The 16,797-nt window shown below is 42.1% G+C and overlaps 1 protein-coding gene across 1 annotated transcript in view; it reads left to right on the forward strand.

The window, feature by feature from the left end:
* The window catches only part of LOC124798907, a 172,386-nt gene that overhangs the window by 53,733 nt on the left and 101,856 nt on the right, over window positions 1-16,797 (forward strand). Inside the window, exon 6 of the mRNA XM_047262437.1 lies at window positions 1,834-2,048. Coding sequence (XP_047118393.1) covers window positions 1,834-2,048 — 215 coding nt within the window. The remainder of the gene's footprint in view (window positions 1-1,833; window positions 2,049-16,797) is intronic.

Here is a 16,797-nt window from a genome sequence, read left to right on the forward strand (position 1 = left end):
GACGACAATCGGTAGTTAAGTCTTATCTCTGACAAGGATTATCTCTGCTCATCACGTGTTACTTTGACCATGCCCTCTTTCCTACAGTATTTATGTCGCTCTCAAACGTCCGACCGGTCACCCTCCCCTGCTGCACCTTGCTCTCCCCTCCTTTTCCATCCTCTTTGGCCTCTCCCTCGGCAGGTCCCACCTGGCAGTTCTATTTTTCATCGTGTGTGCTCCAAGTGGGTTTAAAGTGTGTTATTCTGGAGTGTTTTTAATACTGTGGCCGACTTTTAACCTGTGTGTGTCCCTTCAGTGTCTTCTTTGTGGCCGGCCGATGTGGCCGAGCGGTTCTAGGCGCTTCAGTCTGGAACCACGCGACCACTACGTCGCAGGTTCGAATCCTGCCTTGGGCATGGGTGTGTGTGATGTCCTTAGGTTAGTTAGGTTTAAGTAGTTCTAAGTTCTAGGGGACTGATGACCTCAGATGTCAAGTCCCATAGTGCTCAGAGCCATTTGAACCATTTTTTTCTTCTTTGTGTTTTAAGAATAGCCAAATGTGTTTTTTAACTTTCTGTCGACTTTTTTAATTGTCCCCCCATAAACGTCTCCATGTCAGTGTATTATTACCTCCATTATCTCCCCGTACTCTGTTTTTTGTCCCCCTCTTTTATCGCCTTATATGTAACATTTTACTCTCGTATTAGTTGTCATGCCACCTGGCTGAAGAGCGGCGGATTGTGCCGCTGACAGCCCTCCCCTGCCCCATATGGGGCAGAGGAATGAAATCACAATAAAGAAAAAAAAGTCCGACTGGTCAGTCGGCAAGACTCAGTGGAGGAGCGCCTCTGAGGATGTCCAGTGCAGTCCTGAACGAAACATCAGGAATACTAAAGTTTCTTGGACCACAACCTTACATCCCAAAAGGTTCACCAGCAGCTATGTAAATGTTTCATTTGCTATCCATACTTCTATTAAGACCCCTTTTTCTAAGAATGGGTACATGGATCAAGTTGAAATTCATGTCACACAATAATGTCTGTGGTCCCTTGCCGGTATAATAAATGTTAGCTTGTAAGTCAATGCAGTCAAAAGGTATTGCCATTTATGTCATATATTTTGACACTCGCAAACTCTCTCATCAAAATCTATAGGGTAATTCCTGTTGATTTACAATGGTGAAATTTGGCAAGAAGTAAGGTTTCACAGTACCAGTGAAAGAAAAAAGTGTTAAGTGTTAATTTGTTATTAAATCATACAAAAAAAATTTTTTTTGTCATTTGTTATCCGTCGTCAAACTAGAAATCAAAGCGTTCAGTATTTATGGATTCAAGCTGACTGGGTCAGTGGTAAAAGCCAAAGACAAGGAACGATCCTGGATGTCTGATGATGGATAAATTCCGAAACGCATCATATGAGCAACAAAGTCATTCCTTACCTTATTTTTGTCTTTAACATTGCGACCCAGTCAATCTGAATGGGAAACTACTAGTTTTTATAGTTACAGTAGCCAGCCTCCTGCATGACTTTATGTCACATTTACATTATTGAAATTAAAATATTCTACAAAATTTTGGAATCCTTGGGACTGATATCTTGCCAGTATCAATGGTGACAATAGGCAAAAATGGTAGAGATATTCGATTCCCGAAATGGATGATTTGTCTATTTAAATAATTAAGTTTGTACGGAACCCTCAATGCGCGATTCCTACTCGTACCTTGCCAGTTTTTGGTTTATCTGATGATAAATTTGTAGGGAATCAGAAAACTCCTTCATGACCACTAGATAGGCTCCGGACTGTAAAATGATTGGTTCCGACTTCTTCAGCTTTTTTTCACTTCTTTTCAGCTTTGATGAGGTTGATGAAGACGACGCCTTCGAAGCTGACCTTCTAGAGAAGTTGGACTCCAGAGGCATGTGCAAGCTGCGGGAACATTTCTTCTGCAAGGAAGGCCAAAAATACGACCAACAGAGGAAGCTGTCAGGCAGCATTCCTGGTTACAAATACTCTGGGTTGTCACTCAACAGAGACGAGTTCATCGAGGCGATGGAAAGCGCTATGGGTAATTAGCTGTTTCGTTGCGAAATATGATGGCAAATAATTTAGTGTGGTATGATCTATAGTTATTGACAACTTCGTTATTCCGACAATTATTGTTTCGTGGATCTTCTGTTTAAATAATCGTAAAGATGTGGAGCGAGTCATTTTACATTCACTTACACGTTCATATGTAAGTAAGAATATCTACAACTTTGTAAGTACTGCTGTGAGTTAATAACTTCTACCCATCACGTTTTACAAATTCCAAAATTAGAAGTTTTTCTACGGAGCAGAAGGGGCTGACAAAGAGAAACTTTTTCAGTTTCTTTTCAAATTTTACTTCCTTGTCTGTTAAACATTTAACGTCTTTGGGTAAATAATCAAACTTTTCGTGGGAGCGAGGTAAACGCTTTTTGTGCTAGAGTCAAGCTTAATGTGGAGTAATTAATGACATTTTTCTTCTGTTATTGTAATTAAGTGCATCATTGTTCCTTTTAAACTGCAGTGGATTATTTACAACAAACTTCATGAAGGAATAGATATACTGTGAAACAGTAGCCAAAATGCCTAACTTCTTAAACGGATGTCTACAAGATGTTCGTGCGTGAGTATCACACATTACTCTTGTAGCACGTTTTTGAGCAATGTCTGCTTACTGATCTGTCTCTCCTAGAGATTTGAAATGATTCGAAGAAGTCACTACAAGGGATAGATTGTGTTTCAAGTGTAATATCACTGATGAATATATAGAAAAAACTAACAGTTTCTTTCACCATAATCGAGCTTCAGCACAACTAAAGTATGTGTCAGTAACCATTATCCACAAACTCATTCTTTACGAAAATACTCTGTTTTTGACGACCTTGTGTTTTACGAAGAAAAGTTCATAAAGTAAAATTGAGCACAGTTAACAGTTAGTTGGTCGTAATCTGAAAATTACTGACGTTACAAAAAATACTGTTACCGTCTCAATAAGTTGCGCGTAATACTTCCGGCAGGCTGAAAATCGCAATGATTCTAGTGGTGGGAGATTCAAAATTTAACTTAAACTTCTGGATCCCGAGAAAATTATGGTATCACATAAAATCGCAGAGTCTTCTATCCAGACACTTATCGACCAGTTTGGTGTGACAATAGAAGACAGTAAAATGGAAACTGAAGTCTTAAAATTCACCTACAAAAATCATTCACGCATGAAGATCGTGCAGACATGACCATTTGTTTGACCGTCGCACAGACCGCCGTATGCAGGATATGCAAATAGGGATCCCTGTCGTTGAGAAGCAACAGAAAAAGCTGAAAACATCTAAGTCACCAGGACCGACCGGATTCCCTGTTATGTTTACAAAATACTCTAAGCACTGGCACCTTATTCAGGTTGCAGATATTGCGTATTTCTCGACCAGCGCGTAACACCAAGCGACTGGTTCATCAGAGACAAACGTATCGACAGGTATGCCCTAGGGAAGTTTAGTAGGACCGTTCTTGTTTTCTATATACATGAATGATCTGAGGGTAGGAGAAGCAGCAGTCTGCGACTGATTGCTGATGACGCTGTAAAGTATCTTCGTTGAGTGGCAGTAGATGGATACAGGCCGACCTAACCAGAATTTCTGTTATGTGTGATGGATAGCAGCTTGCGCCAAATATAGCAAAACGTAAGTTAATGCAGATGAGTATGGAAAACAGTCCAGTAATATTGCAATACAGTTTTAGTGGCATGCTGCTTGCACAGTCACGTCGATTAAATATCTAGATGTAATGCTGCAGAGCGATATGAAATGGAACAACCAAGAAAGGTCAGTGGTATGGAAGGCGATTTCGGTTCATTGGAAGAGTGCCTTGTAGCACATCTACGAAGGAGACCACGAGAAGAATACTTTTCTCGAGTACTGGTCGAGTGTTTGGAAACCCACCTGGTCGGATTGAAGGAAGATATCGAAGCAATCAGAGGCGTGCTGGTAGAATTTTACCTGTAGATTTGATCAACTTGTGAATGTTGGTGAGATGATTCGTCAACAAATGGGGACTCCTGGAGGGAAGACGACCTTCTTTTCGAGGAACACCATGGAGAAAATTAAGGCTCATGTGGAGGCATATAGATAGTCCTTTTTCCCTCCCTCCATTTGCGAGAAGAATAGCAAAGAGAAAGAATAGTAATGGTGGGTGGTATCCTCCACCATACCCCATACGGTGGCCTGCAGAGTATGTAACTAGACGTAGATGTAGAACTGATTTTCCTACGTTGCTTATTCCTTTCTTTAATTTACTCATTCTCTAACTCCGCTTCGCTGACAGGCGCCATGTACTTTCAACTGAAAGGTAGGCATCATATGACATCCAAGTTTTAGTTAAAATGCATCGGGCAGCGTGTCATGCAACATCCAGTTATGCTGTGGAGTTACAACGACTCGAAAAGCGTCCAGATCTCCGATTCCTCGCAATAACTGCGCTTAGCAGCTGATGGAACAGTACCCCTCGACAGCAATAAATTGCCTACTCGCCCTTCTCCCAGGAAACGTTTTTCTCGATTCTCACTGGCCACTAAAACTGCACAAGGTCGCAGTTCAGGAAGTTAGGACAGACCGGCTCGAGATTCCTAAATAGGATAACGACTACTTGAGTGGCACTAGAACAGCCAAAGAGACTAATCTGGAGATTCAAAAGGTGTACCAGCCAGGCCGTAGCAGCACTGGCCTAGGATTATTTGGAATGTCCACTGTAAGCCACCACAAGCGAGTCGCAATAGTACTACTAGAGACTGCCTTTCTTTTTTTTTTTGGGGGGGGGGGGGGGGGCGGCGGTGTCATCAATTTTCGTACTGGTTTGATGCGACCTGCCACGACTTTCTCTCCTGCGCCAACCTCTTCATGTCATGGTAGCACTTGCACCTGATATCCTCAATTATTTGTTGGATGTGTTACAGTCTCTGTCCTCCCATACAATATTTTCCCTCAACTGCTTCCTCTAGTACCATGGAGGTTATTCCCTGATGTCTTAACACATATTCTGTCGTTCTATCCCTTCTTCTTGTCAGTGTTCTCAACATCTTCCTTTCCTTGTCAATTCTGGAGATAACCTCCTCATTTCTTACCTTATTAGTCTCGCTAATTTTCAGCATCTTTCTGTAACACGTTGTCTCAGACGCTTTGTTCCCTTCTTTCCGATAGTCCATAACGCGTTTCCATACACTGCTGTGCTTCAGACGTATATTCTAGGAAAATTCACCCTCAAATTAAGGCCGATGTTTGATACTAGTTGACTTCTTTTATCCAGGACGCCCTGTTTGACTGTGACAGTCTACATTTTATATCTTCCTTGCTTCGTCTGCCACTTGTTACTCTGCTTCCAAGTTAGCAAAATTACTTAACTTTGTCTACTTCGTAGCCTCCAGCTTTCATATTAAGTTTCTCGCTATTCTCGTTTCTACCGCTCCTCATTACTTTCTTCTGGTTACCGAATCTTATCATTGACATGCGTTCCCACTGAATTTTAATACCAATCTTCAACCTTTCGTTTATTTCCGTCCTCAGTTTCCTTTTCCATTCGGCTATATATTTTTCTCGTTATCAACTTGGACGGATAAACCGTTAAGCTGACTGAGCAATAGTTCTTGCACTTATGTGCTCTTGTTGTCTAAGGAACTATGTGGATGATGTTTTTCCGAAAGTCTGATTGTATATATCCAGTCTTACAGATGCTACAAACCAACTTGAGTAGCCCTCTGGTTGCCACTTCCCCCAATGATTTTATATATTCCGAAGGTATGGTATTTATGCCTACTGCCTTATTTGATCTCAAGTCTCCCAAAGCTCTTTTAAATTTGACTCTAATACTGAATGCCTTATCTCTTCCATATCGACTCAATTTTCTTCTACTATCACGTCATCAGACAGTTCCTTCCCTTCATGTAAGTCTTCAGTATACTTTTTCCAACCAGCCTCTCTCTCCTCATCATCCGGCAGTAGAATTCCCGCTCCGTTGCACTTTTTAATGATCACGTCTTTGCTTTTATTTCCATCTTAAGTTGTTCTGACCTTTCTGTATTCTGGATCTGTCTTTTTGACGACCATTCCGTTTTAGATTTCGTCATATTTTTGCTGCAAGCATTTCGCTTTAACTTTCCTGCACTCCTGCGCTCCTAACTGATTTCTATTCCTGTAGTCCTGACGTTTCGTAATCACGTTGTACTTCTTTTGTCGATTAATTGAATTAATTTTCTTCGCAGTTACCTTCCTTGTACGCTTATTTTTCTGTCCAACTTTCGTGATAGTCTTTTTTAGATACATCCGTTCACCTTCAATTAAACCGCCTATTGTTATATTTAGTATCGCAGCGTCTGAAGCCTTAGGGAACTTTAAACGGCTCTCATCATCCCTCAATGCTACATTTAGCCACTTCTTTCCGCACTGGTCCTTTCAGACGTTTCTCTTAAACTGCAGCCTACTCTTCATCATTATTGAGTTATTATCTGAATCAATTTCTGCTCCTGGGTACGCCTTGCAATCCATCCCTGGTTTCGGAATCTCTGTCACACGATGATGTAATTCGGCTGCAAGCCTCCCGTGTTTCTGGGCCTTTGCCAAGTACATCTCCAACTCTCGTGACTTCTGAGTAGTATATTCGCTATTACTAGCTGAAATTTATTACATAACTCAGTGTTTATCCTCTCTCATTCCTACTACGGACCCCATATTCTCTCGTAACCGATTCCCCCCTCCCCGTCCCATCCTACAGCGTTCCAGTTCTCTACGATTATTAGATTTCTTCTCTCTTCTTTCAAGGCCCTCATACACTTCCTCTCTCTCTTCATCCCCTGCTTGTGACGTCGACATATGTACCTGAATTGTTATTGTTTGCGTTGCTTTGCTGTCTATTCTGAAGAGAATAATCATATCACGGAATTCTTGAATTTAACTCACTCTCTGGCCTATTTTCTTAATCAAACAACTGCTACTGCAGTTGTATAAAACCATTTTCTGCTGCTGTTGATATTACACTGCATTCTTCTGAGCATAAAACCCTGTCTTCTTTCGACTGCACTTCACTAACTCCCAGTCTCTCTAGATTGAGCCTTGTCATTTCCGTTTTCAGATTTTCTAATCTCTCTATTACATTCAGACTTAACATTCCCTGCTCCGACACCCGGAATATTACCCTTTCATTGGTTATTCCATCTTTTTCTTTTGGTCGCCTGTCCCTTGGCAGTATCCCGTTAGAGATCCAAATGGGGGACTAATCCGGAACTTTTTTTCAGTTACAGGCCATATAACCTGTGCACACAAATTTTGTATCCTTTAAGCCTGTCTTACACGAAGCATGATTCCGTTAAATTTGCTAAGTGACTCACGCAGTGGCTCCAAAGAAGACCCTGCAGATTGATGGCCTACTTACCTGCAGGGGATCTCGATGATTTCTACGATAGATCCAGCGAAATTTCCTGTGGAAGCTTCACCGAAAGCTACCTGCGCTGACCAAACGTAGTCCTGTCACTGTCTGATGTCATATCCTGGAAGGCGGCGTCAGACAGAGAACACTGGTTAACCCGTGGTGTTTCTCAACCGAGTTTAAATGCTGTAGTAATGTATCTGTCCAGCGGTACCAGTCCACAAACACAGCACATTATCGACATATCAGGGCCAGTACTTAATTGTTAAATTCAGTGGCTCTTTCTGTAAGAAAATTTGTTCGATATTGTTCATGAAAACTGCAAATAGTTTAGGACTAAGAGGTCAACCCATAGCTAGCCATCAGACTGACTATAATACTCGTTTTGAAATTGGAAGTGCTGGCGGTTGCGGCCGAACGGTTCTAGGTGCTTCAGTCCGGAACCGCGCTGCTGCTACGGTCGCAGGTTCGAATCCTGCCTCAGGCATGGATGTGTGTGGTGTTCTTAGGTTAGTTAGGTTTAAGTAGTTCTAAGTCTAGGGGATTGATGACCTCAGATGTTAAGTCCCATAGTGCTTAGAGCCATTTGAACCATTTGAAACTGGAAGCAATTCTCTTTTACACAGATTTGAGTAGCATCAATTATGTCGTGTACTTCTACAGGATTTACTTTGGATTTATGCAGTGGATCTATTTATATGTTTATGGATTCATCAGTAGCAACATTTGTAAAATAATCTAGTGGCGTCAGATGATACTGGTTTAGAACTGGGAAGGATTTGCATATCTTTAATTTTGTAAACTAAAGGCTAGGAATTTTTGATACCAAACTTTGGTTTAAAACTGGTTTTTTAAATGACAAGATCTTTCGCTAGTAGGTTTACAATGATGGAGCTGAGAGGCTCTTCTATAAACTTCTTGGACCTAAATATTAGTACAAGAAAACAAGCATTTAGCATTTACAGAAAAAAAACATAGCTACTGTAACACTAATCCCTGCAAGCTCCGAACATCCACACAACCACAAACAAGCAGTTTTCCATTCAATGGTGCATCACATCTGTTCCGCTATCCAAATCAGCCTTTCAAACAGAACTACAAACCAAGCAAATCGCCTCCAACAACGGTTATAGCTCTGCCTGGTTGATAACATTCTACGAAAAAAGAAAACGAATAAAATTACACCATTTCTGTAAGCTCTCCAACAGCAATCACTCTATAATTTCAAAGCCTGGTGCAAAATTCTATACATTGGCAACATTTCAGACAATTCTGCAAAAAAAAAATTAAAGTCTCACGACTACAGCGCTCATTTTATAATACCAATAACGTATCAAAACTTTTGTTCAATAGTAAAGACAAAATGCAGCACTTGGCACAGAGTAGCGTATATAAAATCACTTGCAAGCAGTGTGAAAAAGTGTGTACTGGGCAGTCAGGAGTCAGGCAATTAGGCTACGTGAACATCAGAGAAGCTGGCGATTGGGGAAGAATTATCGAATTTTGCTGATCATCTTTTAGCAGAAAACCATCCGTTATGATGTAGAACGTGTAGTTTTACATTTTGTCGAAAATGGCATAAAGATAACCCTACTGGAAATAGTGGAAATCAAGAAACACACGAGACAGAATGCCAGACTAGTATTAAATGATCAGACTCGATCTCCATTTTCCACTTCGTTTAGTTAAGTTTACGTTACAAATATTAGATTCTAACTGTAAATTCGTTTTGTTTCTATGTCTTGTTATACGTATCTCTATACACTTTGTTTCCCCCCCTTTTTAGCTAACGTAGTTATTGTAATATTTTCCTATGTTAACTGTCACTTTTGTATCTTCTGTACAAATAATATCTTTGTACGTTGAAAATCATGTTTATTTGTGTTTTCGACAGTCAGTTGTCTCCTGAAGATGCCCTGGGAAGCCGAAAGCCGATACATGACCAAACAAATACAATTTTGCAGAACATTACGTAGTGTTATCCTTTTTAATATCAACATTATTATTTTTGCGGTCTGTTTTGGAAAGAAGGGCGCGTGATCGCATTCCACCTACATCATCGTCACCTGAACTTGCCACTATTTTGCAAGAATAATAGTATATGATTCCATTGAAAACCATATAGGGCCTGCATTTATCTATTCCGAGGCGACTGGAAGCTGTTTAAATGGCAATGGTTTTCCTATATCGTTTGGGCATGATAATGTGTTGCCTTTTCTGTGTTTCATATATTTTTCCACCCTCTGAATCCGCACAAGAGTGTAAACATCGACGGCATGCACTGTATATCTTGCTTGGAACAAACTTCTTTCATTCACTCAAGATAACAACTTTTGACAACAGTAAGGCATATTTTACTCTTCACCCTCAAGCCTGAATGCAGTAGGCCTACTACTCGGTTCTGTCTCGAATATGTTTTGCTGGCAGTGATAGTTGACCGTTAACAGTAATACTTAGCGATAAGGGCAGGCTCATTATTAATGAAGACTTGCCCGATATACACTTCGTGAATGGGTTCACTGAAAAACAACTCATCGACGCGATGCTGAGCTGTTCTCAGCCACGACGGCAACCACTCCCCTGTACTTTTCCATCTTTACATAGCCGGCAACGAGAAACCGCATCCTTCCACGTTACAGCGGAAGAGAGGGGCCGCGCGAGGTACGCCAGGCCTCCCGATATGGAATAAATGAAATGATCGTGTGTCATTGACGGCCGGGAGGCCCCATTCGGGGAAGTTCGTCCGACGGGCATTGGGCAACTTGCGCTACGAGACGATGAGAAATGATGATGAGGACAACACAACACCCAGTCCACGAGTGGAGGAAATCTTCAACCCGGCAGGGAATCGAACCCGGGTCCGCTGCATGGTAGCCAAAGACGTTACACTTAGCTAAGCAGGCGGACGGTATGGGAGAGAATGGTCTTATCCAATATGTAACAATCATGCCACAATTCGTAGGCGCGTTGCGTGAACTCTGAACATAAGTCACACAACTGGACTGAGAATCTTACAGGAACAAAAATTGAACCCGTATCACCCAAAGAATCTGCAGTAATTGCAGCAAGCGAAATTCCTTTGTAGTTTCGCAGCAACAAATTTAATTGCTGTAACAAACTGAATAATTTATAGTTACGTTATTACTCTGCAACTAGCTGTCGGAGATTTTGGGTCCCGTTCAGCAAAATACTCAGAAAATATCTGTGCACAACCTCCCAAATTTTGTCGAAGGAGTTCGGGCTCACCTAATGTACAGTTGTAGCGCTGCGGTTAATTTTGATCGTCTTATAGAAAATGACCACTGATCTTGTGGTGAATTTCTTCTTCTGCAGTCAACACGTCTTCCCTGTTAAAAATGAATGTTCTTCTACTGGAAAAGCTGTAGTAGAACCAGCAGAATTATAAGAATCCAACGGGTGCAACGAATGTTTTTTTCAGTATCAGGTTAGCTGAGCGATTAATTGAAACGTAGTTGTGAGTGGAAATTTCGATATATTGGCACTTGTCTGATACAAAACACACGAAGTTTGAACAAATTTCGAGTTACAATTTCGGCACCCTAACACGCAGTCGCAGTCACTCACCATAGCTAGCTTACCGTATCGAGCCAAATCTGATGCCAGAAAGGATTACAAAAAGGATTACCTGTGACAAAATGCTTGCTCAAATATTACACAATTTGACCACTACGATCTTTCAGTTTGCAGTCACGGTTTGTATAACATGCCACGCGGATTTTGGTTATTCAAAAGTCACGGTTTACCAGTAAAATCGGAATTTCACGTGTTCGTATTTTCTCGTACGTTCGTATCCAGTTTGCGGCCGTCCACAGTCTAGTTTTAATCATTCTTCTGCACAATTACCACGTATTCAGAGCTCCTTATATCCGTATCCTAACCCCATGACGGCTGAGCTCCAAACTGATATCTATAGACTTCGAAAAGCAATTCTTTTATCCACAAAATACCTGCGAACGTACTGCCCTGTGATTGGCTGATACACATCATAGTCAATCCGATCAACCCCGCGTCTTTTACATTTGACCAGTGACAACCTAGTAGCCAATATAAACAATATCTAAATGACCCAATTCAGAAAATCCACAATTATAATAATAACTCACTCTTCAATTAACAGAATTATCGTAAAATATTTGTTGTTTCCCCAATCCCAGAAACTGGGTTGTCGCACCATGCAATTTCCCCTGAGTGTTATTTACTCTCTCACCATAAGGCTCTCACGCCAACGTATACTCAGTTAAGACATAACAATTTTCATTTATTATCTTACTTTCCATTCACACCATAGTTCACATTTATAAACAAATTAAATCAAAGATAATTAATGAAAGTCGTAATAGTCATAATAGGTCAGTTTTGTTTGCAAAATGTGTTTCAACTACGTGTTATTTCAGAGTTCGTATGGTTCTGACACCTTTCGGTCACAGTCGTAACTGCTTGCGACTAGCTACTGGATCTGCGCGCATCTGTCACGCGATAACCACGACTCATTGTATCTATCAGCTCGCTTCCGTGTCTTCCTTACATATGCTCTATGCAAGGCGCTACGCTTCATAGTGAAAAGAAACAGTTATCACGCTTATTTAAGATCCTTATTTTCGCTTCCGGCGGCTGTAACTTCTGTTCATCATAAATTCACAGTCCACTTTGCACCAGATATTTTAATTAATACTAATTTTTATGCATTTCTGTTTGAGTGCAAGTTACAAATTACTATGTATGTAACTTAACTTGCGTTTTGACTGCTGTCGAATCTTAGATACACACTGTACAGTCTCTTATTTGTCACGGATTCGAATTAGCTTCAGGTGCTTCTTGGCGTTAGTGATTCAAAATAATGAAAACATAGTTATTTATTTAATTTTCCTCAAATTTAGTTTTCATTGATAAAACCTAAAAAAAAACAACTGCTTATACTGGTCGGACGATAACAGCCTACGAACTCGTTACACCATGCTGTCAGAGAATCTGACTACGAACTGAACTGTACTCCTCGAACATCAGAAAAGTTTGCGGAAAACAAAGTTACAATTTATTACAGCGTTGACTCAAGACATTTATAGGTTTTTGCTACTTTAGTTTGCTACTTTCCAGTTTTCATTATATCTCGATTTTTGTTGTTGTTGTTGGGGTCTTTAGTCGGAAGTCTGGTTTGATCCAATCCCCCATGCTATTCCATCATGTGGAAGGCTGTTCATCTCTGAATACCTACTGCAGCCTACATCCCTTACATCCTTTTGAACCCGCTTACTCTATTCATCTCTTGGCCTCCGTCTACGATTTTTAGCCTCCAGTACTAAATTGGGACCCTTGATGTCTCAGAACGCGTTCTACCAACCGATTCCTTCTTTTAGTCAAGTTGTGGCACAATTTCTTGTTTCACCAGTTCCATTCAGTACCTACTCGCAACTTGTCCGAACCAGCGATCTGACCTACAGCATTCTTTTGTGACACCACATTTCAAGAACCTCTACTCTCTTTTTGACTAAACTGTTTATCAGCGATGTTTCTCTACCATACGAGGTTACACTACAGACAAATACCGTCAGGAAAAGCCTTCCAAACACTTATAATCTATATTTAATGCTAAACAGCACCGGTTGGTTATAATTAAAGTGCAGCTACTCATTAGTTCCAATTTTGGCCACCATGTGCAAATCTGGTGATGTGAACGTAAGAAAGATGTATAGAAATGATTCCATATGCAATGGATTAGGAACTGGACGTGGGCAGAAAAGATGAAACAAATGATAAAGGCAAAATGGTGATTATACTCGTATTAGTAACCGCTGCTTACGCAATTTGTTCAGTATGAGCACCGGAGAGGTCGACGAGATGCTGCACCCGTAAAACGACGTGATCAACAGTTGCTCGCATCAGTAGAATCTGAACAACATGTTCCTGTACACTGACCTTCAAATCAGGTAGAGGCCGAACGTGTATCTGCTAGGCACGTTCTTTTGGATATTTCCAGAGCTGAAACAACATGGATTCAGATCAGGTGATCTTGCAGGTCACCCACCTGGAAATCCTCTGCAGATAACTTGTTTGTGGAAGGTTACGTTAAGCTGATCTTTCACTATGCGAGCGGCATAAGGTGTTGCCCCACCTTGAATGAAAATAGTGCTCTCCACACAGTTGCTCTCTTCCAAAGCAGGAATCATATGCTGTACAATGAGATCGTAATACCGTTCAGACGTCACGGTAAACCTGACAGGCCTTCTGGGTGCATTTTCTTCAAAGAAGGACGAACCGAGAGTAAACGTGCTCGTGGACCCACATTACAGAGTCAAACACTGCGAGTGTGATGGTTCTTCGTGGACAACACACGGTTTAACAGCAACCCAAATTTGGCAGTTAAGCATATTCGTTGCATAGTGTAGAGAAAAACGTGCCTCATCACTCCATTCACTCCATAGAATATTCCCCGTACATACGTCACCAACTTCGATCTGTGCCAGGAAACAAACAGCAAATTCAGAACGCCGCCGCAGATCGTGAGGATTCAATTGCTGCACCGTCTGGATCTCTTAAGGGTACCAGTGTAAAATAGACCGCAAAGCTTCCCATACGTTTGACCCTGGGATGGACAATTCTCGTGACACTGCTCGAGCACTGGGAATAACCGGGGCTCGTGCTGCGTGGTCAGTTACAGCAACAGCAACCTCGTCATTAACTTCCTCCGAGATAGGAGGCCTTCCTTTTTCACGTGCCACACCAAACTCACGCGTGTTTTCGAATTTCATTATGATCTTCTTTAAACCGTTTAAGGACACGGTGCCTCTTCTCTGAGCTTTCAGTCGGCGCTACTCTCGCAGCGCATCACTGTAATTGCTGCCATTCACATAAAACAGTTTCACTAACAGCACACGGTCTTTCTTCTCGATAGCCGTGCCGTTCACTCAAGTTATGGATTGGTAAATGACAGCGTGGTTGTCGTACCGCCATACAAACAGTGTACAAAGGCAGAGTCGCACCTGGTGGCAAAACTGTACAATTTTTTTCCATGTAAATAGGTTCTGCATTAACGCACAAGCATATCTATCAAGTTCCGCTGCCATATGGTAATCCCACACTGGACCTCCGTGAATAGCTGCACTTTAATTACAACCACCCAGTACGTTAATAGTGTTAACAAAACAGTGTATGGCATGAGATGAGTGATTGTTCGTGGAGCATTGGATGAGCCAACCACCCAAAAACACATTGAAACCTTCGTCCGATTAAATTGGACAAGAGTCCTGATGCCACACAAAATGTCAACAACTATCTTCCCATTGTCTCATCATATCCTAAAATTGAGGGTAAGCTCCTCGGTAGACCAAAGGTTTCTCTCCTAACAGCTCACAAAATAAACGATGTGGGAAGATGGCGCAGCGTAAGTGTGACGCCACAAACATTGCATTCCACTGGACCTCCATGCCACAGTATGTGAGCATCTGTCAGTGGGCAGTGTGCAGAACGATGGCGAGTGAGCACCATTTCGACTTTTCTTTGAGCTCGGGAGAAAGTCGAATAGCTGGTTTGACTGACCATAGTTTTTGTCGGCCCCTTCCACCCACAGTCTTTTCCAGTCAGCCAATACTCTGTTTGTTACCCACCTCACGGCAGCCTACAGGGGGACGTTGAAATCAAGTGTGCCATTTTCCTGGCAGACTGTGTACGCTACTCTGGCAGTTTTCTCATTCCCCTCGATTCCCATGTGTCCAGGGACCCAACAGAAGGTCATCTCGTTCTTCTGCCCGAGCAAGAGGTGGACCGTGTCCTGAACCGTATGAACTGTCGTATCTGCTGGAAACATTTGCTGAGTAGCCTGCAGAACACTAGAGAGTCTGTGCAAACAAGAATCTTCGCTTCACTAAGAAATCTCACGCGCTCCACTACCTTGTTGACCGCCCACTGCACAGTAGGCGAGTTGGTAGGCGAGTGTTAATGGTATAATGGGGGAAGGTAACAGAACATCCAGAACATTCTCTTGCTTTGATGGATCGGTAGAAACCACCACGTACTCGCGATTTACCAACGATATGCCGATAAAAACCCTTTTTAAAACTATAGGTGGGTGGTGATTTCGTTGTAGTCCTTCGTCTCCAAGTTAAATGTGGGCCTGTCAGTTATTCAGGGAGAGTATTTGCTCCATCCCTGTTTAACAACTGGTATGCCTTTCACAGCAGGTTGATTGAGATACTCCTTCGAAAGGACAGAAAAAAGGCTTGGAACTTTGAGGCAGATTAAAGCTGTGTTCCAGACCAAGACACGGAATTGGGATATTTGTCGTTCGGGGACAAGTACTCTACCGACTGAGCTACCCAAGCACGACTCACCACCCGTCTTTACAGTTTTACTTCTGCCAGTACCTCGTCCTACCTTCCAAACTTCACAGAAACTCTCCTACGAAAAACGCAAGATTAACACTTCTGGAAGAAAGGATATTGCAGAGACGTGGCTTAGCCAGAGTCTGGGTGAGGTTTTCGGAATGAATTTCCACTTTGCAGTGGAGTGTGCGCTGATATGAAAATTCCTGGCAGATTAAAACCGTGGGCCAGACCGAGACTCCAATTCAGGACCTCCGCCTTTCGTTAGTAGTGCTCCACCGAATGAGCTACCCAAGCACGGCTCACGACCTATCCTCTTTTACTTGCGCCAGTTCCTCATGTCCTACCTTCCAAGTTCGTGTCTCGGTCCGGCGCACAGTTTTAATCTGCCAGGAAGTTTCATATCAGCGCACATTCCACTGCAGAGTGAAAATTTCATTCTAGAAAAACGCTTACTTTCTCGGCGACCGATAAATCTTCGTTGTGTGAATTGTTCATCCGCAATACCGACAACAGGATGATCGGAAGTAGGCTTCACTTTGAATACCTGTCTCACTGTGAGGAGTTCTCCCCGGATGATAAGAGGCAGCTCACCGGCTCCTGTACATAGACTAGGAATGGAACTGGTTCGATACGCTCCTCTATGGTGCTCAGCATACAATATGTCTAAATAGGATGTTTTTACTGATCCATACATTGTGGTGCAATATTCACGTGCAGAGAAAGTTTCTGAGGAGACTGGATCGATCTGCTTCCCAATTGTGCCTTCAGATATCTAGATTTCAGGTCATGGCGGTGTGGCATCCACGTTAACCTCTGATCACAGATCAGACCCAAGAACTGCAAGGAGGTCTTAAAATCCAAGATGATGCCCACAATCTAGCCTGAATGCCGTCGTGACATAGGGGCTATTAGCTCGTGCCTGAAGATAAGAGATGCAGTTTGCATAGATAACGTCATCAGACTGTAATTTAGGTAGCAGTCATTACATTTCTGACATCTACATCTACATCCATACTCCGCAAGCCACCTGACGGTGTGTGGCGG

The sequence above is a fragment of the Schistocerca piceifrons genome, chromosome 5 (genome assembly GCF_021461385.2).
Source record: "Schistocerca piceifrons isolate TAMUIC-IGC-003096 chromosome 5, iqSchPice1.1, whole genome shotgun sequence".
NCBI lineage: Eukaryota > Metazoa > Arthropoda > Insecta > Orthoptera > Acrididae > Schistocerca > Schistocerca piceifrons.